This window comes from Coregonus clupeaformis, chromosome 3, assembly GCF_020615455.1.
Source record: "Coregonus clupeaformis isolate EN_2021a chromosome 3, ASM2061545v1, whole genome shotgun sequence".
NCBI classification, from domain to species: Eukaryota; Metazoa; Chordata; class Actinopteri; order Salmoniformes; family Salmonidae; genus Coregonus; species Coregonus clupeaformis.
Window position 1 is genome coordinate 2,173,582 of NC_059194.1, and position 21,953 is coordinate 2,195,534.

The window sequence follows — 21,953 nt, forward strand, 5'->3', positions numbered from 1 at the left end:
TGTTTTTCTGCAAAGGGACCAGGACGACTGATCCGTGTAAAGGAAAGAATGAATGGGGCCATGAGTGAAAACCTCCTTCCATCAGCAAGGGCATTGAAGATGAAACGTGGCTGGGTCTTTCAGCATGACAATGATCCCAAACACACCGCCCGGGCAACAAAGGAGTGGCTTCGTAAGAAGCATTTCAAGGTCCTGGAGTGGCCTAGCCAGTCTCCAGATCTCAACCCCATAGAAAATCTTTGGAGGGAGTTGAAAGTCCGTGTTGCCCAGCGACAGCCCCAAAACATCACTGCTCTAGAGGAGATCTGCATGGAGGAATGGGCCAAAATACCAGCAACAGTGTGTGAAAACCTTGTGAAGACTTACAGAAAACGTTTGACCTGTGTCAACAAAGGGTATATAACAAAGTATTGAGAAACTTTTGTTATTGACCAAATACTTATTTTCCACCATAATTTGCAAATAAATTCATAAAAAATCCTACAATGTGGTTTTCTGGATTTTTTTTTTCATTTTGTCTGTCATAGTTGACGTGTACCTATGATGAAAATTACAGGCCTCTCTCATCTTTTTAAGTGGGAGAACTTGCACAATTGGTGGCTGACTAAATACTTTTTTTCCCCACTGTATGTCTTCATCGAAATTGCATATCATTGTCGTTCAACTATAAAACATTTACATTACATTTACGTCATTTAGCAGACGCTCTTATCCAGAGCGACTTACAGTTAGTGCATACATTATTCTTTTTTATTTTCATACTGGCCCCCCGTGGGAAGCGAACCCACAACCCTGGCGTTGCAAACGCCATGCTCTACCAACTGAGCTACCTCCCTGCCGGCCATTCTCTACCCTACCCTGGACGACGCTGGGCCAATTGTGCGCCGCCCCATTGGTCTCCCGGTTGCGGCCGGCTACAGCAGAGCCTGGATTCGAACCAGGATCTCTAGTGGCACAGCTAGCACTGCGGTGCCTTAGACCACTGCGCCACTCGGGAAAACAAAGTGTTGTGCGTAATGGAGAGTTTCTCTAGATCTCGCACACATTATGCCATCGTTAGGGAAAATGCTGAAAGAATAGAGAAAGAGAAAACATATCGGCTACTCACCAACTAAAGAGGTCAACTTGATAAACAGCAGCATTTATATGGGTTATCCAACCCTTCAGTTCCACAGAACGGAAGCACAACCTTAACCCCTAAATAATACTCCAATGTCAGGTCGAAATACTCTCTGACGTGCAGCATTGTAAAGAAATCCTGTGTATTTTAACCCCAAACGCAAAACATGAACATCCACCCTGTTTCAGCAATAGTTCTCTCTCTGTCAACAAATACTTTCACCATGAGGTAATTAGTTTCAACCAACCAGTTATTGTGGGAAATTTTATCAGACACTTGGAGATTCCCTAGGCTCGTGATTGATTGACAGCTTTGGACAGTTGTGCCAAGGGGCCAAATTGCATTAAGGGATGTTTTGATAGGCGTTATACAATCAACTTATCAGGTTCTCATCATAACATGAGAAATCAGAAAAAAACAAACATCATACAAGGCAGCCCCATGCAGAAACTTAGTTGAACTGAGTAGAAGTGCACTGTGAGGATTACCAGATGTGTCCAGACAAAGTGACAAGAACCGGAGAAAACCCATCAAAATCTCACACATGGAAGAAGAGAGTGAAGCACTGTTTGCAATGTTTCACAGAATAAAACCACGACATTAACTAAATAAAATACATGATGAAGTTGTGATTAAGAAACGGTTAATGTAGAACTATCCCAGAGAGATGGGGACCATTGAACAACGACATTTATGGTTTGTGAATCAGAAGATGGAAGATTTTTTATTTAATTTTTTAAGATGGAAGATGATGCATGTAGAGGTGTGTCTCTCTCCCCCCTGTCCTGTTTTAGGTTCCACTGATGAGACAAGCACAAACCCATACCAGACATGGGCCAAGCTAAATATTTTAGCAGCAACCATTTGTCTGCAGTGCTTGGCACGTCTTAGGCACCAAAAGTGTTAGCCAACTTATTTTCTTTACGCAGCACCTACATCACCCATCCTTTCAGTGATATGATGCGTCGTCTTAATTTTCAGTGCATATTAAGATAAAATAATTCACAAACAGAATGGGATTATAATTTTGGTTTTCTATAAAAATGTCTTTATTCCACCAAATGTCTATGAGATAACCAAGGGAAGTCATTATTTTTATTGGATAAATGGTCGTTTGAAAGTTCAAAATGCATTCTATATTTACAAATATGAAAGAAAATCACATTCTACCACATTGATAGACTTAATAATAAAAGGACTACAATGATGTTATGGGGAAAAGTAGGAGAGGGTAGGGTAGAGGTATAGGGGTGGGAGGGTAGGATAGGGGGTGGGAGGGTAGGGTAGAGGTATAGGGGTGGGAGGGTAGGGTAGAGGTATAGGGGGTGGGAGGGTAGGGTAGAGGTATAGGGGGTGGGAGGGTAGGGTAGGGGTATAGGGGTGGGAGGGTAGGGTAGGGGTATAGGGGTGGGAGGGTAGGGTAGGGGTATAGGGGGTGGGAGGGTAGGGGTCTAGGGGTGGGAGGGTAGGGTAGGGGTATAGGGGTGGGAGGGTAGGGTAGGGGTATAGGGGTGGGAGGGTAGGGTAGAGGTATAGGGGTGGGAGGGTAGGGTAGAGGTATAGGGGTGGGAGGGTAGGGTAGGGGTATAGGGGTGGGAGGGTAGGGGGTATAGGGGTGGGAGGGTAGGGTAGAGGTATAGGGGTGGGAGGGTAGGGTAGAGGGTATAGGGGTGGGAGGGTAGGGGTATAGGGGTGGGAGGGTAGGGGTATAGGGTGGAGGGTAGGATAGGGGTGGGAGGGTAGGGTAGAGGTATAGGGGTGGGAGGGTAGGGTAGAGGTATAGGGGTGGGAGGGTAGGGTAGAGGTATAGGGGTGGGAGGGTAGGGTAGGGGTATAGGGGTGGGAGGGTAGGGTAGGGGTATAGGGGTGGGAGGGTAGGGTAGGGGTATAGGGGTGGGAGGGTAGGGGTCTAGGGGTGGGAGGGTAGGGTAGGGGTATAGGGGTGGGAGGGTAGGGTAGGGGTATAGGGGTGGGAGGGTAGGGTAGAGGTATAGGGGTGGGAGGGTAGGGTAGAGGTATAGGGGTGGGAGGGTAGGGTAGGGGTATAGGGGTGGGAGGGTAGGGTAGGGGTATAGGGGTGGGAGGGTAGGGTAGAGGTATAGGGGGTGGGAGGGTAGGGTAGAGGTATAGGGGTGGGAGGGTAGGGTAGAGGTATAGGGGTGGGAGGGTAGGGTAGGGGGTATAGGGGTGGGAGGGTAGGGTAGGGGTATAGGGGTGGGAGGGTAGGGTAGGGGTATAGGGGTGGGAGGGTAGGGTAGAGGTATAGGGGTGGGAGGGTAGGGGTAGAGGTATAGGGGTGGGAGGGTAGGGTAGGGGTATAGGGGGTGGGAGGGTAGGGTAGAGGTATAGGGGTGGGAGGGTAGGGTAGAGGTATAGGGGTGGGAGGGTAGGGTAGGGGTATAGGGGTGGGAGGGTAGGGTAGAGGTATAGGGGTGGGAGGGTAGGGGTATAGGGGTGGGAGGGTAGGGGGTATAGGGGGTGGGAGGGTAGGGTAGAGGTATAGGGGTGGGAGGGTAGGGTAGAGGTATAGGGGTGGGAGGGTAGGGTAGAGGTATAGGGGTGGGAGGGTAGGGTAGAGGTATAGGGGTGGGAGGGTAGGGTAGGGGTATAGGGGTGGGAGGGTAGGGTAGGGGTATAGGGGTGGGGTATGCTGTAGGTAGAGGGTAGACTGTAGGTAGGGGTGAGCGTAGAGTATGGGGTTGTCACTATCACTCGATCACTGTCCCAGCTCCAGGAAGTTGGCCATGGGGTCGTCACTGACTATCACTGTCCCAGCTCCAGGAAGTTGGCCATGGGGTCGTCTTCCCTGGAGCGTTTCATCCTGAAGGCCTCCATCTCCTCCTCCGTGGGCTCCTTGATCTCCTGCAGGCAGTTGTACTTCCTCTTCCTCTCATCCACCTTCATCATCTCCTCGACCTGCTTCAGACGCACTTCCTCTGCAGCCAGGGCCTGGGGAGAGCGAGGGAGGGGTGAGAGAGAGAGAGAGAGAGAGAGAGGTGGTGAGGGAGGGAGGGATTGGAGTGAGAGAGGGGGAGGTAGGAGGATGAGAGAGAGGGAGGTAAGAGGAAGGTTTTGGGGGTGAGATATAGTCAGGTTGGAGCACACACACAGGCAAAGGGGACTGACATGTACATAAACACACAGACATGCACATATCAAAGCAAAGAAGTCAAAGTTCACCTTGTTCAGTTTCTGTTTCTTCTCCTCCTCAGAGTCGCTGCTGTCTGAGCCGTGCTTCTTCTTCTCTTCTTCTCCTCTTTTCAGCTTCTCCCTGGGCATCTCCAGTAGTCTTCGGCTTCTCCTCAAGTCCCTCCTCAAACGGAACACAGGCCAAGGAGATCTATAGGGGGAGACACCTGTCAATCATTTCATCCCCCCAAAAAACTTCAGTGTTTATAATTGACTACGGAAATCACATTACCCAAAGGCTCAAACACGATTGATGATTAGTAGAATACGGACCGTAGTTTTGATGCCAGCCTCTCCGGTGCAGTAGCTCTGTTTGACCATGGAGTGGCAGCACTTGAAGCCCCAGCAGCCTTCTCTCCAGTAGAACCCACAGATACACTGCAAGGCAAAAACACAGAAACCCCTGTAAGTATGCTTATTTGAACAGATGCTACTGTACAGCCTTTAATACTGTCCTTTACTCTTTTTTATTTGGCACAGTTCTTTATTATTGTAATTTATTTTATTTTACCCCTTTGTGCTCACCTATTTTGTGGTATCCGATTTGTAGTTACAGTCTTACAGTTCCATCGCTGCAACTCCCGTACGGACTCGGGAGAGGCAAAGGTCGAGAGCCGTGCGTCCTCCGAAACACAACCCCGCCAAGCTGCACTGCTTCTTGACACAATGCCCGCTTAACACGGAAGCCAGCCGCACCAACGCCGTACACCTGGCGACCGTGTCAGCGTGCACTGCGCCCGCCACAGGAGTCGCTAGTGTGCTATGGGACAATAATATCCCTGTCGGCCAAACCTAACTTGGACGACGCTGGGCCAATTGTGCGCCGCCCCATGGGTCTCCCGGTCGCGGCCGGCTGCGACAGAGCCTGGATTCGAACCAGGATCTATAGTGGCACAGCCTTCGACCACTGCGCCACTCGAGAGGCCAGTTGGCACAGTTCTTGAACACTCCAAATTGTTATTGTCTGACTGGAGACTATTCTGACTGTGCTCATCTCTACGGGGTTAGTCAGTTCTAGAAGCCTGGATGAGTATGTCCTCTTCGTATTTGGAGCGTGCCACAGCCTTCTCCTGTCCCTTCAGCACGGCACCGTGAGATGATTGACAGTTGTCTCCCCCACGTAGTCCTCAGTCTGGGCCAGAAGCAGCTCTCTGGGGGGGGGGGGCATCAGGTGCTCCTCACCCCCGTACTGAGACACACACAGTTAGAACACACAGGAATAACAGTTCTAACACACAGGAATAACAGTTATTCAATAGGACCATCAATGAACAAAAACGAATGAAACAGTTATTCAATTATACCATTAACTACTGTATGACAGGGTTGGGGTCAATTCCAATTTAATTTGAAATTCCAATTCAATTCTTGAATTCACTCATGAAGTGAATAATTTACATTGAATTCAATTCGAATTTCAACTATCTTTAAGTTATGGAATTGGAATTAGACTTGTTTGGACTGTTTGGGTTGGAATAGTAAAAACATTTAATCTTTGGAATTGAAATTCAATATTTGTACATTTCCCAGTTAAAGGAATTAATGCACTTAGTATCAAAAATGGACAACAGGGTTTGTTTTTAATTATTTAAACGTGTATTTCTTTATTTCAAGTATATTAGGCAGTCTAAACAGTGACTGAACAGTGAGGGGATTGAATTTGAGGAATTGTTGGGGTAATATTGAATTGGGAATTGAATTCCTGGAATTTACCTAACATTGGTATTGAGAGGAATTTAATTATTTCAATTCAAAGACTGACCTGAAATTATAATTGAATTAAATAGAATTTACAAGGAATGGGAATTGAATTAGAATTGAATGAGTGGAATTAATCCAAACCCTGCTGTATGAGGAACTTCAATTCATGTTTATTACATTGATGACACTTATGGGCTACACAACTTTCTGCATGCAGTTTATTGAAATCCTAGGTCTCTAATGACAAAAAAGAGGCTGGTGAGGACGCAGTGCAGTGTATTTATTCTGTACCTTATCCAGGATAGTCTCCTTCTGTTTGTCCTTGAAATCCTCCTTTTTGACCGGTCTGGTCTGCAGAGTATGCTTCGCAAGCGTTCCCGGAAGTCTTGCGATGTTGGGTCTCTGTGTTTAGAAACTCTGTGAAATGAATGTAAATCAGGAAGAAAAACCAGTTGGGTTGTGGGCAGGAAAGAGAGTGTGTGACTCACGCTGTGTCTGGGCCATGGTGGGGGGGTGGGGTAAGAATGATTACTTTATACTATTCCAGGTATTCCTTAAAGAGGTAGGGTTTCAAGTGTCTCCGGAAGGTGGTCAGTGACTCCGCTGTCCTGGCGTCGTGGGGGAGCTTGTTCCACCATTGGGGTGCCAGAGCAGCGAAGAGTTTTGACTGGGCTGAGCGGGAACTGTGCTTCCGCAGAGGTAGGGGAGCTAGCAGGCCAGAGGTGGATGATCGTAGTGCCCTCGTTTGGGTGTAGGGTCTGATCAGAGCCTGAAGGTAAGGAGGTGCCGTTCCCCTCACAGCTCCGTAGGCAAGCACCATGGTCTTGTAGTAGATGCGAGCCTCAACTGGAAGCCAGTGGAGTGTGCGGAGGAGCGGGGTGACATGAGAGAACTTGGGAAGGTTGAACACCAGACGATTTGTTTTGCACGGCGGAGCCCAGCCAACAGCGAGTTGCAGTAATCCAGACGGGAGATGACAAGTGCCTGGATTAAGACCTGTGCCGCTTTCTGTGTAAGGTAGGGTCGTACTCTGCGAATGTTGTAGAGCATGAACCTGCAGGATCGGGTCACCACATTGATGTTAGCGGAGAACGACAGGGTGTTGTCCAGGGTCACGCCAAGGTTCTTTGCACTCTGGGAGGAGGACACAATGGAGTTGTCAACCGTGATGGCGAGATCATGGAGCGGGCAGTCCTTCCCCGGGAGGAAGAGCAGGTCCGTCTTGCCGAGGTTCAGCTTGAGGTGGTGATCCGACATCCACACTGATACGTCTGCCAGACATGCAGAGATGCGATTCGCCACCTGGTTATCAGAAGGGGGAAAGGAGAAAATGAATTGTGTGTCGTCTGCGTAGCAATGATAGGAGAGACCATGTGAGGATATGACAGAGCCAAGTGACTTGGTGTATAGAGAGAATAGGAGAGGGCCTAGAACTGAGCCCTGGGGGACACCAGTGGTGAGAACACGTGGGGCGGAGACAGATTCTCGCCACGCCACCTGGTAGGAGCGATCTGTCAGGTAGGACGCAATCCAAGAGTGAGCAGCGCCAGAGATGCCCAACTCGGAGAGGGTGGAGAGGAGGATCTGATGGTTCAGCATCAAAGGCAGCGGATAGGTCTAGAAGGATAAGAGCAGAGGAGAGAGAGTTAGCTTTAGCAGTGCGGAGAGCCTCCGTGACACAGAGAAGAGCAGTCTCAGTTGAATGACCAGTCTTGAAACTTGACTGGTTTGGATCAAGAAGGTCATTCTGAGAGAGATAGCAGGAGAGTTGGCTAGAGACAGCACGCTCAAGAGTTTTGGAGAGAAAAGAAAGAAGGGATACTGGTCTGTAGTTGTTGACATCGGAGGGATCGAGTGTAGGTTTTTTGAGGAGGGGTGCAACTCTCCTCAAAAAGGGACATGGTCAGCGGTCAAGGATGAGTTGATGAGCGAGGTGAGGTAAGGGAGAAGGTCTCCGGCAATGGTCTGGAGAAGAGAGGAGGGGATAGGGTCAAGTGGGCAGGTTGTTGGGCGGCCGGCCGTCACAAGTCGCAAGATTTCATCTGGAGAGAGAGGGGAGAAAGAAGTCAAAGCATAGGGTAGGGCAGTGTGAGCAGGACCAGCGGTGTCATTTGACTTAATAAATGAGGATCGGATGTCGTCAACCTTCTTTTCAAAATGGTTGACGAAGTCATCCACAGAGAGGGAGGAGGGAGGGGGAGGAGGAGGAGGATTCAGCAGGGAGGAGAAGGTGGCAAAGAGCTTCCTAGGGTTAGAGGCAGAGGCTTGAAATTTAGAGTGGTAGAAAGTGGCTTTAGCAGCCGGAAACAGAGGAAGAGAATGTAGAGAGGTGGGAGTGAAAAGATGACAGGTCCGCAGGGAGTCTAGTTTACCTCCATTTCCGCTCGGCTGCCCGGAGCCCTCTTCTGTGAGCTTGCAATGAGTCGTCAAGCCACGGAGCAGGAGGGGAGGACCGAGCCGGCCGGGAGGATAGGGGACATAGAGAGTCAAAGGATGCAGAAAGGGAGGAGAGGAGGGTTGAGGAGGCAGAATCAGGAGATCAGAGGGAGAAGGATTTAGCAGAGGGAAGAGATGATAGGATGGAAGAGGAGAGGGTACGGGAGAGAGAGAGCGAAGGTTGCGACGGCACATTACCATCTGAGTAGGGGCAGAGTGAGTAGTGTTGGAGGAGAGTGAGAGAGAAAAGGATACAAAGTAGTGGTCGGAGACTTGGAGGGGAGTAGCAGTGAGATTAGTAGAAGAACAACATCTAGTAAAGATGAGGTCAAGCGTATTGCCTGCCTTGTGAGTAGGGGGGGACGGTGAGAGGGTGCGGTCAAAAGAGGAAAGAAGTGGAAAGAAGGAGGCAGAAAGAAATGAGCCAAAGGCAGACGTAGGGAGGTTAAAGTCACCCAGAACTGTGAGGGGTGAGCCATCCTCAGGAAAGGAACTTATCATGGCGTCAAGCTCATTGATGAACTCTCCAAGGGAACCTGGAGGGCGATAAATGACAAGGATATTAAGCTTGAATGGGCTAGTGACTGTGACAGCATGGAATTCAAACGAGGAGATAGACAGATGGATCAGGGGAAAAAGAGATAATGTCCACTTGGGAGAGATGAGGATTCCTGTGCCACCGCCGCGCTGACCAGATGCTCTCGGGGTATGCGAGAACACATGGTCAGAGCGAGGAAAGAGCAGTAGGAGTAGCAGTGTTTTCTGTGGTAATCCATGTTTCCGTCAGCGCCAAGAAGTCGAGGGACTGGAGGGTAGCATAGGCTGAGATGAACTCTGCCTTGTTGGCCGCAGAACGGCAGTTCCAGAGACTGCAGGAGACCTGGAACACCACGTGGGTCGTGCGCGCAGGGACCACCAGATTAGAGTGGCAGCAGCCACGCGGCGTGAAGCGTTTGTATGGCCTGTGCAGAGAGGAGAGAACAGGGATAGACAGACACATAGTTGACAGGCTACAGAAAAAGGCTAAAATAATGCAAAGGAGATCGGAATTAAATGAACTAAACATCTGGGAAAGCGAGAGAGCGGGGCCTCCCTCACTTACGTTTCACTGAAACACTCAAATATAACTCTCCCAACTTCCACTTTAGAAATTATAATTGTTGTAAACTACAGTGGTTCAACGTTTTCTTAGATTTTTCAGCTAGCTAACTTGGTACAGTATTCTTCCGTGAAAACCGTCCAGGGCACCGAATCCTATGACGCCATAGCCAACTAGCATGCCAGCCTCCAATAACACTGTTTAGCACCAATACTCGGTTACAACAAACCACCAGTGTGTTTACACACCAAACAGATCTTTTTGCCATTGCTTTGGGAAGTCTCACATCAGCCCAGCGGCCAACAGCACTCCGAAGAGCTGCCAGACGACCAGGCCCTATGATTCCCTGTCAGCCTACAGCTGTTGCCCGTCGTTCCACCAAGGCTGGTACAAAACGGCGTCTCACGACTGGACGACCAAAAAGCCAGAACAGTGTCTTTGAGCACCCATACTGTTCACATGCTAAAAGGAAAAGGCCATCAGAAATTAGACATCACAAGTTGTCTGACTCAGTGTACGAAAATAGTTCTCACCCAAAGTGAATAAAGCACATGTGAAGTAAACTGATGTTCCCCTTGAAGTTCCTACTGTCTCAATCAAAGACAAAATGCTCAAGGGGAGTGGTTAGCCACTGGCATAGAACAAATTTGTATGTATTAAGGATTTAGGCAAATGTTATTAATCAGTGACTGAAATATTTTTCTATCTTGAAATACAAGGCAAATGTTAAACAGTGACTGAAATTTCGCGCTACATGATATTCACTTCCGGACTTGGAGAGCGCTCAAAGCGTTGTAGAACGCCCCTCTAAATAACGGGGCGTGGTTTTGGCTGAACTGCGTTGGGAAAAAGAAAGACGCCCCTCCAGCAGCTGGCGTTATGTCACCGACCAAGCGAGGAGTTTTTGTATGGAGGTCGAATTTGGTCAACAAAACAATTATTGCCTTATTTACTACGTGAGGTTTATTTGATCGAATAGAAGTTTCGTAATGTTGAAGTTGTTATGAGTGTACTGATATACAGTGGGGAGAACAAGTATTTGATACACTGCGATGAGATTAAAGGGTGAGGTAATTCACGGAGAGAAAAAAAAATAGAAAATAATTGTATGAATGCATTTATTGCATGACAAAGTATTTGTAAACCAGAAATCGTAAAAAACAATCAAACAGATAATCTCAAAGCAAGACAGAGAGCAAATACACAAGGCTGGGATGGGCTACAGATATAAGTAGAACACGAAACACTTTATATCGGCGTTGTCTCCAGATGGCTATGCATATTCATGGAATGAGGCTATAGTAGCGTAGCATTTCTCCCCATTGAATACAGGCGGTTGACGTCAACAACCCCTAATCGAATACTCAAAAATTGATTACAATGAGATGTTTCCACCAATCCAAAGAAAGGATAGGCGAGAGCTAGACAGCACGCCCTGCAGCTTCGTGGACAACAACTCCCATTGCTAGGGCGGAGATACACGTATCTTGTCAGTATATCTATAATCTTTGCATATGACTTCTCCAAACCGTTGCGCTGAGCCAGTTGTATGACCATGAGTTGTTCGCCACGGAGTCGAACATTTATGACGCATGTGTCCTTTGATTCATTTCATAATCATTGTAAGAAAAATAGGTTAATCAGTAAATATTTTCAGCTTATCTGCTTTTCTTTCAAAAGTGGACAAGTGAGTGCCTGAAAAAAATGACAAGAACCACATTTTCTATTGTAAAACTTTACTTATAATATTTATTATACACAAAGGAGTACAGTACAGTTCAGTTCATGAGTCTTCTCCACATGGCAGCAATAAACATATCCCCCATTTCTTCAGAAAATCTATTGTTGTGTTTCAGCTCTCTAAAAAAACGAGGGGCCAGAGAACTCTTCGAAGTAGACCTGTTGGCATAAACATCATCACAAAACACACAACGGAAGAAATAAAATAAAAACATTAGAAAAAAAGATCATATGGGTTTGATAAATACAAAACTAGGCAACAAAAAACATACATCTATTTATCTGCCTGGATGTCAAAAGTGAGGCAGAAAGATATTTTGTTGACACATTGATGGGCAAGCCATGTAAAAATGGTAGTGCTTCTGTTTGGGAATTCAGTACATAATTGATTGTTTTAAAAGGCTGAAAATTAGCGATTGTAAGGCCAATTGTCCAGTGATTCTCATAGTTGACATTCTAATTCTAAACATCAATTTAACCAATTCTAAAATTCATGAAAATGTAGCAAAGTGTTCTCATTTCAAAAACATTGGATGAGACTCATGGGAAGGATTGTTATATCATGGAATTTAACCATAACCAGCAACCAAACAGAACGGACCAGTGTGTTTTGTGCGTTGGAAGTGTGCTGCTACATGTTTGAATGCACAACATTTACAGCAGAACATTACACAAAAGTTCTGAACTGAAGGTCTCAGAACAACCTTTCTAGAATGTACAGACGTTTCAGAACACTTCACAGCTTCAGAGTGACGATAAACCACCCTGATGGAAAAGCTGCCCGATGAATCAACATTAGTTATGACAGAGAACGAGACATTCTGCTTGGCTCTTCAGGTAACCAACAGTGAACTGTCTTTTAGTGATGCAAGCAACCAGCCAGAAGATGAAGAGTCTATACTAAGGGGTTTGTGGTAAAATGTTTACAGCACCACAACACTCAATTCAGAGGTATAAAACTCTACTTTAAAAAAAGTCTAAAAGCCATGAGTTAATACATGACTAGTATTGCTTGATTCTATAAACAGCAGACACGTGCATGCGTGCACTCAAACGTACATCACTTTCACTCACAATATACATTTTTTGTGTCATCTCCCAAACAGACAATAGACATTCTCCTGACAGATGCGATTGTTTAATGACCTATGATGATGGAGCATGGTGATGGAATCATTGAACTAGAATGTGTTTCATTTCATTCTAATTCTGTGGATGGAACAGTAACGCAAGCCATAAATTGAGGTCAAAACATTGATGTGCGCACAACTAACAGGAGTGATGTTCTGAACTCTTGGAATGTTTCTGCTTGTCCAGCCATAAACATCTTAATGTAATGAACAAACAATCTGGGATCTTAAAAATTAGGGATTTGTTTTATCAACAATCTTTTGCTGTAGACAAAAAGTGTTTTTTACTGTTTACAAGAGATGCACTTTAGATTTCAACATTGGGTTGATTTGTAACAATGTTATAAAGTCCAAACCAGTAGTTGGTTCTGCCTTTTTATAATCAGTGATCATTGAAAGCATATCGTTGATTATTCTTGATAACTGGTCGAGCTCTTAAATCGAACACCATGGCTACACCGTACCCGCGCGCGTGTGTGTGTGCACCATCGAGCGCGGGTCGATTTTGTCTATTTGAATACGCAGGTTAAAATAACAAAACCAACTGTGATCCAACTATATTAACTTGGGGCCAGGTCAAAACACACATGAAACATTCATGGACAATAAGCTAGATAGCTGTTGTTAGTGGTTTGTCCTGGGAGATGAACATTGGGGTTGTTATTTTACCTGATCATGCATGTGGTCCCATTCTTAGCTGGTCCTTTGGAGAATTTTGACCCAGATCATACAGAAATTGGTGCGTATCTCCATTCCAACGAATAATCCACAGATAAAAAAGGGAAACCTAGTTAGTTATCTTTGCTTAATATCTCCAGGTTTCTCCTGTCAAGCAACCAGGTGGGGTTGTATCTTCATGAAAACCAATATGGATATGAGAGACTTGGGACTTACAGCACATCGAGGGTCTCAAACATAACCAAGTTCTATTTTAGAGTTTGGCATCAAAGAGGTTAGTTGACGTGTGCAAGCAGTGTGGATGAATTGATTGAATAACCTGTATTTGTACATTTATTTAGCAACGCTCACACACGCAACATGGCCGGTGTAGGCAGGGTGTGGCTGAGTGAGGGTGCCCATCCTTTTTAGTTTTCCGATCGTAAACAATGCAAGAACAAAAATGTAAACAACTTTTGAGAAGAAAAAAAACAGCACCAGACACTAATAACATATGAACAGAAGGACCAGAGCCTGATCAGAGCAGGTCTCCCAGCCCCAGCACCAGTTCCTATCCCTTATGCAACGTTAGTCCAGTGCAGTCCACACGCTGCGCTGTGCTGCGCTGGGGATAGGAAGGCAATGCAGTACGAACACAAAGGCAGCTTCGTATTTCGCTTGGTACCACCAGGACAATCTCTTTTCTTCTCTCTCTCTCTCTCTTTCATTGTCTGTCCATCTGAATGTCACTCTAGAGAGATGAGAGCTAGAGAACAAGTATTTTGGTAGAGATGGATAGATGGAAGAAGGAATGGAAGACACAAGGGGGGGTGTAAACAGAGTTCATTTCTCTTCGTCCTCCACCCTCCCCCACCACTCCTCTCCCTCATCGTCTGGCTCCTCATCCATGTAGTCCCCCCAGGTGTCATACACATCTCCCCCTTTCTCCTCCTCTCTGCCCTCATACTGCTCCTCTTCCTCCTCTTCCTCCTCCTCAAATACCTCCATCGCCTCTCCTTCCTCTTCCTCTTCTAACCCACACACCTGTCCGTCTTCCAGCTCTCCATCCTCCTCCTCTTTCTCCTCCTTGTAAGAGGAGGGGGGAGAAGGAGGGGAGAAGTGCAGTATTTCACTATCAGACATGTAGGGACTGCTAGGTGGTCCATACGAGGAGGTGTTGGAGGTCTGGGAGGTATTGAGGAACAGGCTCCCTGTAGGGGGCAATAGCGAGTCCTGGGCCAGGCCTGGGGCAACCGTGGAGGGGATAGAACCAGCAGTGGTGGAACTAGGCCTAGGTGGGACCAGACCCAGAGGGTGTGTGAGGAGGTGGGGGAGAGGCATGCCCCCAGGAGGTACGTACTCCCTGATCTCCCCTGGTTCCAGGGGCTCGGGTCCACAGGGGTCGTGATCGTTGCAGGCGAGCCGCCCGTCTATCTTAGAGATGAAGAGCAAGCCCTCACGGTGCTGCTTGCAGAAGGAGCTGGGACACATCTCACAGAAGGAGGCTGCCTCGTGACCGCAGATGTCACACTGGTGCCAGGGGCACTCCCAACGGCCTTAGAATACAGACACAGAATCACTGCTACAACAGAGAGCACCAGACACATTCCTGTAGTACAGATCCTTACAGTCCTTCAGGAAACTCCAGCTTTGAGGTTTGAACAAAAGCAAAAACCACTACTATGATTTCTTTCCTTCTCCGATGTACTAAATCAATCTAACCCACTGGGCACAATCTGGTTGAATCAACATTGTTTCAGCGTAATTTATTCGCGTATTGTGACGTGGAATCTACGTAGAAAATACATTGGATTTGAAAAAAAAGTTATCACCTAAATTTCAACCACAGGATTATGTCAACATAGACAAACCTTGTATAAATTATGTTGAATTTGTACCTTTAAAACAACGTCAGCTCTTCAATGTTATATCAACTATCAGAAGAAAAATACTATAGGCTGGGCAGCACCTCCTACTGGAGAATTGATTTATCTACAGCTAGCTTAGTGGTTAAGAGCATTGTGCCAGTAACCGAAAGGTCGCTGGTTCTAATCCCCGAGCCGACTAGGTGAAACATCTGTCGATGTGCCCTTGAGCAAGGCACTTTGCCCTAATTGCTCATGTAAGTCGCTCTGGATAAGAGCGTCTGCTAAATGACTAAAATGTAAATGTAAATGTACCCTTTGGTCTCCCATCCAGGGATTTAACCAAGCCCAGCTTAGCTATGATAATTGTCACTGACTATTACCAATTTGCTATCGTGAGAATTATTTTTGAAAGATCTCCACTTAAAAACGAAATAGATTCACTGTTGCTATCGAAGTCATTCCAAAGGGTAGGTTTAACAGAGCAAATTAAATGTGACCTTATTTTATCACTCATATATCATCAACGATGATATTTCGGCCTATACAGCATTTGCAAAGTCGTCAACAGATGTTGTTTCAATTCAACCCAGGATTAAACTAACAATAGACAATACAATGGGTCTAGGGCCCAACCCTGTTCCTGAGGAGTTACCCTGCTGTAGGCTTTCGCTCCAACCCCAGGTGTTACTAACCTGATTCATCTTATCCACCTACTAATTATTAGAAAAAGGTGTGCTAGATTAGGGTTGGAGCAAAAACCTACAGGACTGTAGGTCTCCAGAGACAGGGTTGGGCAGTCCTGGCCAAGGGTTTCAAGCTCTGGTTGATTTCATATTTAATGATATTGAATTGTGTTTGGTTGTCAACGCAACTAAATTTCAACATTTGAAGGAGATGTACAGTGCATTCGGAAAGTATTCAGACCCCTTGACTTTTTCCACTTTGTTACGTTATAGCCTTATTCTAAAATTGATAAAATAAAACATTTTCTTCATCAATCTACACACAATACCCCATAATGACAAAGCGAAAACAGGTTAAGAACATTTTGCACATGTATAATAAAATAAATGAAATACCTTATTTACATAAGTATTCAGACCCTTCGCTATGAGACTCGAAATTGAGCTCAGGTGCATCCCGTTTCCATTGATCATCCTTGAGATGTTTCTACAACTTGATTGGAGTTCACCTGTGGTAAATTCAATTGATTGGACATGATTTGGAAAGGCACACACCTGTCTATATAAGGTCCCATAGTTGACAGTGCATGTCAGAGCAAAAACAAAGCCATGAGGTCAAAGGAATTGTCCGTAGAGCTCCGAGACAGGATTGTGTCGATGCACAGATCTGGGGAAGGGTACCAAAAAATGTCTGCAGTATTGAAGGTCCCCAAGAACACAGTGGCCTCCATCATTCTTAAATGGAAGAAGTTTGGAACCACCAAGACTCTTCCTAGAGCTGGCCGCACGGCCAAACTGAGCAATCGGGGGAGAAGGGCCTTGGTCAGGGAAGTGACCAAGAACCTGATGGTCACTCTGACAGAGCTCCAGAGTTCCACGGTGGAGATGGGAGAACTTTTCAGAAGGACAACCATCTCTGCAGCACTCCACCAATCAGGCCTTTATGGTAGAGTGGCCAGACGGAAGCCACTCCTTAGTAAAGGGCACATGACAGTCCGCTTGGAGTTTACCAAAAGGCACCTAAAGGACTCTCAGACTATGAGAAACAAGATTCTCTGGTCTGATGAAACCAAGACTGAACTCTTTGGCCTGCATGCCAAGCGTCACGTCTGGAGGAAACCTGGCACCATCCCTACTGTGAAGCATGGTGGTGGCAGCATCATGCTGCGGGGATGTCTTTCAGCGGCAGGGACTGGGAGACTAGTCAGGATCGAGGGAAAGATGAACAGAGCAAAGTACAGAGAGATCCTCGATGAAAACCTGCTCCAGAGTGCTCAGGACCTCAGACTGTGGTGAAGGTTCACCTTCCAACAGGACAACGACCCTAAGCACACAGCCACCTAAGCACACAGCCAAGACAACACAGGAGTGGCTTCTGGACAAGTCTCTGAATGTCCTTGAGTGGCCCAGCCAGAGCCCGGACTTGAACCTGATCGAGAATCTCTGGAGAGACCTGAAAATAGCTGTGCAGCGACGCTCCCCATTCAACCTGACAGCCTCTGAGAGGATCAGAGAAGAATGGGAGAAACTCCCCAAATACAGGTGTGCCAAGCTTGTAGCGTCATACCCAAGAAGACTCAAGGCTGTAATTGCTGCCAAAGGTGCTTCAACAAAGTACTGAGTAAAGGGTCTGAATACTTATGTAAATATGATATTTCCGTTTTTTGTTTTTAATAAATTTGCAAAAAGTTCTAAAAACCTGTTTTTGCTTTGTCATTCTGGGGTATTGTGTGTAGATTGATGAGGACTTTTTATTTATTTAATCCATTTGATAATTTTATTTTGTTATTTATTTCACCTTTATTTAACCAGGTAAGCCAGTTGAGAACAAGTTCTCATTTACAACTGCGACCTGGCCAAGATAAAGCAAAGAAGTGCAATAAAAACAACAACACAGAGTTACATATGGAATAAACAAAAACAAAACATACAGTCAAAAATACAACAGAAAATATATATACAGTGTGTGCAAATGTAGCAAGTTATGGAGGTAAGGCAATAAATAGGCCATAGTGCAAAATAATTACAATTAGTATTAACACTGGAATGATAGATGTGCAAGAGATGATGTGCAAATAGAGATACTGGGGTGCAAATGAGCAAAATAAATAACAATATGGGGATGAGGTAGTTGGGTGGGCTAATTACAGATGGGCTGTGTACAGGTGCAGTGATCGGTAAGGTGCTCTGACAACTGATGCTTAAAGTTAGTGAGGGAGATAAGAGTCTCCAGCTTCAGAGATTTTTGCAATTCGTTCCAGTCAGAATAAGGCTGTAACATAACGTGGAAAAAGTCAAGGGGTCTGAATAATTTCTGAATGCACTGTATCTTCTGCTTAGATAGTTCCATCTGTACCACTGACTTAGTCTGGCTTTAATTCCAGTTTGTCTACAAATTAACAATCAAAGTTAAAGAATTAAGCCAGACTAAGTCAGTGGCACAGATGGAACTATCCAAGTAGAAGATAAATCTCCTTCAAAATGTTGATATTTGGTTGCGTTGACAACCAAACAATTCAATATTAGGCCTAACTTTTGTAATACAGTATAGGCTAAAGTTAAAGACATGCTCCGGTAAGTATTTTTTAAACCTCACACTTTGGGCTGGATGTGTCAATGTGTAGTTCATACATGCAGAATCTATTAGCCAAATTACAGTCTTACCTCAATTAGCCACGAAATCCCTGGTTTGAAAGCGACTGTCTTCTGGAAGCTGTGCGGCGCCCTTTTCCCTACATTTACCCTCACTTGGGCCAGCCCCGTAGCAATTCGAATTTTAGCCAATTATCTCCAGCCCCTCGCCATTGGAGTGACAGATAGCAAGACGCACACACAGTATGGCGAGAGAGCAAGGACATGGTGCACATATCTGCACATTTGGGACATTGTACGCAATTTCTGGGGACCACTTTCGGATCGTGGGCGCTACTTTCAAAACTACTGGCTAAAAAAGTATACAAAAGTACCGGAGAATCTCTTTAAGGCTAATGTAAAACAATGTAAAATTCTACCTTAAAATGAGTAACACATTCATGGCCACATTTTGAGGTTACTGTAACTATACTGTCTTCTTATTTAATCATATAAAGCGTGCATGTTTAAGATAGCATGCATAGGTCATCGCAGATCTGTGGAGATTTTCTCAATACCTGTAATAATCTCACCAGAATCTCAAACAGCATTGGTCACTGCACCATGTCCTTTTAATTGAATCTCAACTGCAATCCAGGTCATTTGGTTCTGCTATTAGATGAAGCACAGTGATAACACAATCTGTTGTATAAATAAACATTTCTGGCGTTTGAACTTCTCTGGGCTTTTAAATGGTTGAAAGCTATAATGATAGACATTTGGGTGACAATTAAACCAAAAATCTGACATTGTTTTTCCATTGGAATTTGATTGTATTTTTAGATGGTTGAAAGCATAGTGATAACACATTGGAAATTCAACTAACTTTTGGCTGTATTTTTGAGTGGGTGAATATACAGTAGGTTGTAATATCATTGATCAACGTCTCAACCAAATATTACCCAATTATCCACGTTGAAATGACGTGGTGTGCCCAGTGGGAAGTTACACCCCCCCCCATGTCCAAATCCCTTGCTGATGAATTCTAAGGCCAAAAAAAATCTACAGACAAGTCACATACATAATCACAGATAATATAACAGCCATTTTGGGTCAAAGAGCCTCCATGTGGGAGGTGGTTTCTCGCCCCTTCACCCACCTGCAGGTCTCTTGGCCAGGTTGAGACAGTCTGCGTGGTAGACCTTGGGACAGCCTGGCTTCTTACAGGACACGATCTGTCCTCCGTCCCCACAGCTGAAACACTCGTCCTCCCGCTCCTTCGTCACCTCCAGTTGAGGCTTCCTCTTCACCAGAACCTTCTTCTTGCCCTCCTTCAGTTCCTTTCCTTCCCGTGCTTTAGATGGCTGGTTCTGGGAGACAGACACACACAGGTCATTACTTCAGACTGCTACATTGACCAGTCTACCTTTACTTTTTTATAGTAGAACTCATCCTCATCACACAGTGAACAACTAAAAGCACTTCCTGTACATTTCTCTAGATAAGAGTGTCTAGTAGACAAGTACAATCTAAATTCAAATGTTTTTGTATGTTGACATTCGTCAGTCTCAGAGCGTTACCTTTGGTCGGACCCCCAGGAACCCGGAGCAGTTGGGCGCTCCACATTTACACACCGTCTTCCCGTTACCGAGACACTCCAGGTTGTAGTTGAAGGTCAGCTCCACACCTGCACACAAATAAAAATACACCGTCAGGTACTTTACCGGGAGCTCTATTCCTATTCTAACAAGGCCAACAGATTTAATATCATAGTCCATAATTAAGGAACAATAAGGTTCTGTTTCTTATGTCGTGTTTCTTCACAGTTACAGTGAGGGGAAAAAAGTATTTGATCACCTGCTGATTTTGTACGTTTGCCCACTGACAAAGAAATGATCAGTCTATAATTTGAATGGTAGGTTTATTTGAACAGTGAGAGACAGAATAACCACAAAAAAATCCAGAAAAACGCATGTCAAAAATGTTATACATTGATTTGCATTTTAAATGAGGGAAATAAGTATTTGACCCCCTCTCAATCAGAAAGATTTCTGGCTCCCAGGTGTCTTTCATACAGGTAACGAGCGGAGATTAGGAGCACACTCTTAAAGGGAGTGCTCCTAATCTCAGTTTGTTACCTGTATAAAAGACACCTGTCCAAAGAAGCAATCAATCAGATTCCAAACTCTCCACCATGGCCAAGACCAAAGAGCTCTCCAAGGATGTCAGGGCCAAGATTGTAGACTTACACAAGGCTGGAATGGGCTACAAGACCATCGCCAAGCAGCTTGGTGAGAAGGTGACAACAGTTGGTGTGATTATTCGCAAATGGAAGAAACACAAAATAACTGTCAATCTCCCTCAGCCTGGGGCTCCATGCAAGATCTCACCTCGTGGAGTTGCAACAATCATGAGAATGGTGAGGAATCAGCCCAGAACTACACAGGAGGATCTTGTCAATGATCTCAAGGCAGCTGGGACCATAGTCACCAAGAAAACAATTGGTAACAAGCTACGCCGTGAAGGACTTAAATCCTGCAGCGCTCGCAAGGTCCCCCTGCTCAAGAAAGCACATATACATGCCCGTCTGAAGTTTGCCAATGAACATCTGAATGATTCAGAGGAGAACTGGGTGAAAGTGTTGTTGTCAGATGAGACCAAAATCGAGCTCTTTGGCATCAACTCAAGAACACCATCCCCACCGTCAAACATGGAGGTGGAAACATTATGCTTTGGGGGTGTTTTTCTGCTAAGAGGACAGGACAACTTCACCGCATCAAAGGGTTGATGGACGGGGCCATGTACCGTCAAATCTTGGGTGAGAACCTCCTTCCCTCAGCCAGGGCATTGAAAATGGGTCGTGGATGGGTATTCCAACATGACAATGACCCAAAACACACGGCCAAGGCAACAAAGGAGTGGCTCAAGAAGAAGCACATTAAGGTCCTGGAGTGGCCTAGCCAGTCTCCAGACCTTAATCCCATAGAAAATCTGTGGAGGGAGCTGAAGGTTCGAGTTGCCAAACGTCAGCCTCAAAACCTTAATGACTTGGAGAAGATCTGCAAAGAGGAGTGGGACAAAATCCCTCCTGAGATGTGTGCAAACCTGGTGGCCAACTACAAGAAACGTCTGACCTCTGTGATTGCCAACAAGGGTTTTGCCACCAAGTATGTAAGTCATGTTTTGCAGAGGGGTCAAATACTTATTTCCCTCATTAAAATGCAAATCAATTTATAACATTTTTGACATGTGTTTTTCTGGATTTTTGTTGTTGTTATTCTGTCTCTCAATGTTCAAATAAACCTACCATTAAAATTATAGACTGATCATGTCTTTGTCAATGGGCAAACGTACAAAATCAGCAGGGGATCAAATACTTTTTTCCCTCACTGTACCTTCTGAATCTACAAAGACACTTTTGGTCACTAGCCCTAGTGCCTGAAGTGGAGTTAGTTACAGAAATGGAACCAGGCTCCAGGAGTTAGTTACAGAAATGGAACCAGGCTCCAGGAGTTAGTTACATAAATGGAACCAGGCTCCAGGAGTTAGTTACATAAATGGAACCAGGCTCCAGCAGTTAGTTACAGAAATGGAACCAGGCTCCAGGAGTTAGTTAGAGAAATGGAACCAGGCTCCAGGAGTTAGTTAGAGAAATGGAACCAGGCTCCAGGAGTTAGTTAGAGAAATGGAACCAGGCTCCAGGAGTTAGTTACAGAAATGGTACCAGACTCCAGGAGTTAGTTACAGAAATGGAACCAG

At 45.5% G+C, this 21,953-nt stretch overlaps 2 protein-coding genes across 3 annotated transcripts in view; both read right to left on the bottom strand.

Moving 5' to 3' along the window:
• Nucleotides 1-3,789: 3,789 nt before the first annotated feature.
• Nucleotides 3,790-4,942, bottom strand: LOC121537971 (pre-mRNA-splicing factor SLU7-like). Its single transcript, XM_045208997.1, has 4 exons — nucleotides 4,835-4,942; nucleotides 4,583-4,687; nucleotides 4,301-4,460; nucleotides 3,790-4,069 (listed from the first exon to the last, which is right to left on the bottom strand). The coding sequence occupies exons 3-4, from the start codon at nucleotides 4,397-4,399 to the stop codon at nucleotides 3,884-3,886; spliced, it is 285 nt and encodes a 94-aa protein (XP_045064932.1). The 5' UTR covers nucleotides 4,400-4,460; nucleotides 4,583-4,687; nucleotides 4,835-4,942; the 3' UTR covers nucleotides 3,790-3,883.
• Nucleotides 4,943-11,264: 6,322 nt separating this feature from the next.
• The window catches only part of LOC121538892 (histone-lysine N-methyltransferase, H3 lysine-36 specific), a 29,657-nt gene continuing 18,968 nt past the window's right edge, over nucleotides 11,265-21,953 (bottom strand). For both annotated transcript variants that reach the window (XM_041847066.2, XM_041847068.2), the window contains exons 18-20: nucleotides 19,775-19,881; nucleotides 19,354-19,564; nucleotides 11,265-14,628 (exon numbers count right to left, since the gene is read on the bottom strand). In XM_041847066.2, coding sequence (XP_041703000.2) covers nucleotides 13,916-14,628; nucleotides 19,354-19,564; nucleotides 19,775-19,881 — 1,031 coding nt within the window. In that variant the 3' untranslated portion in view covers nucleotides 11,265-13,915. The remainder of the gene's footprint in view (nucleotides 14,629-19,353; nucleotides 19,565-19,774; nucleotides 19,882-21,953) is intronic.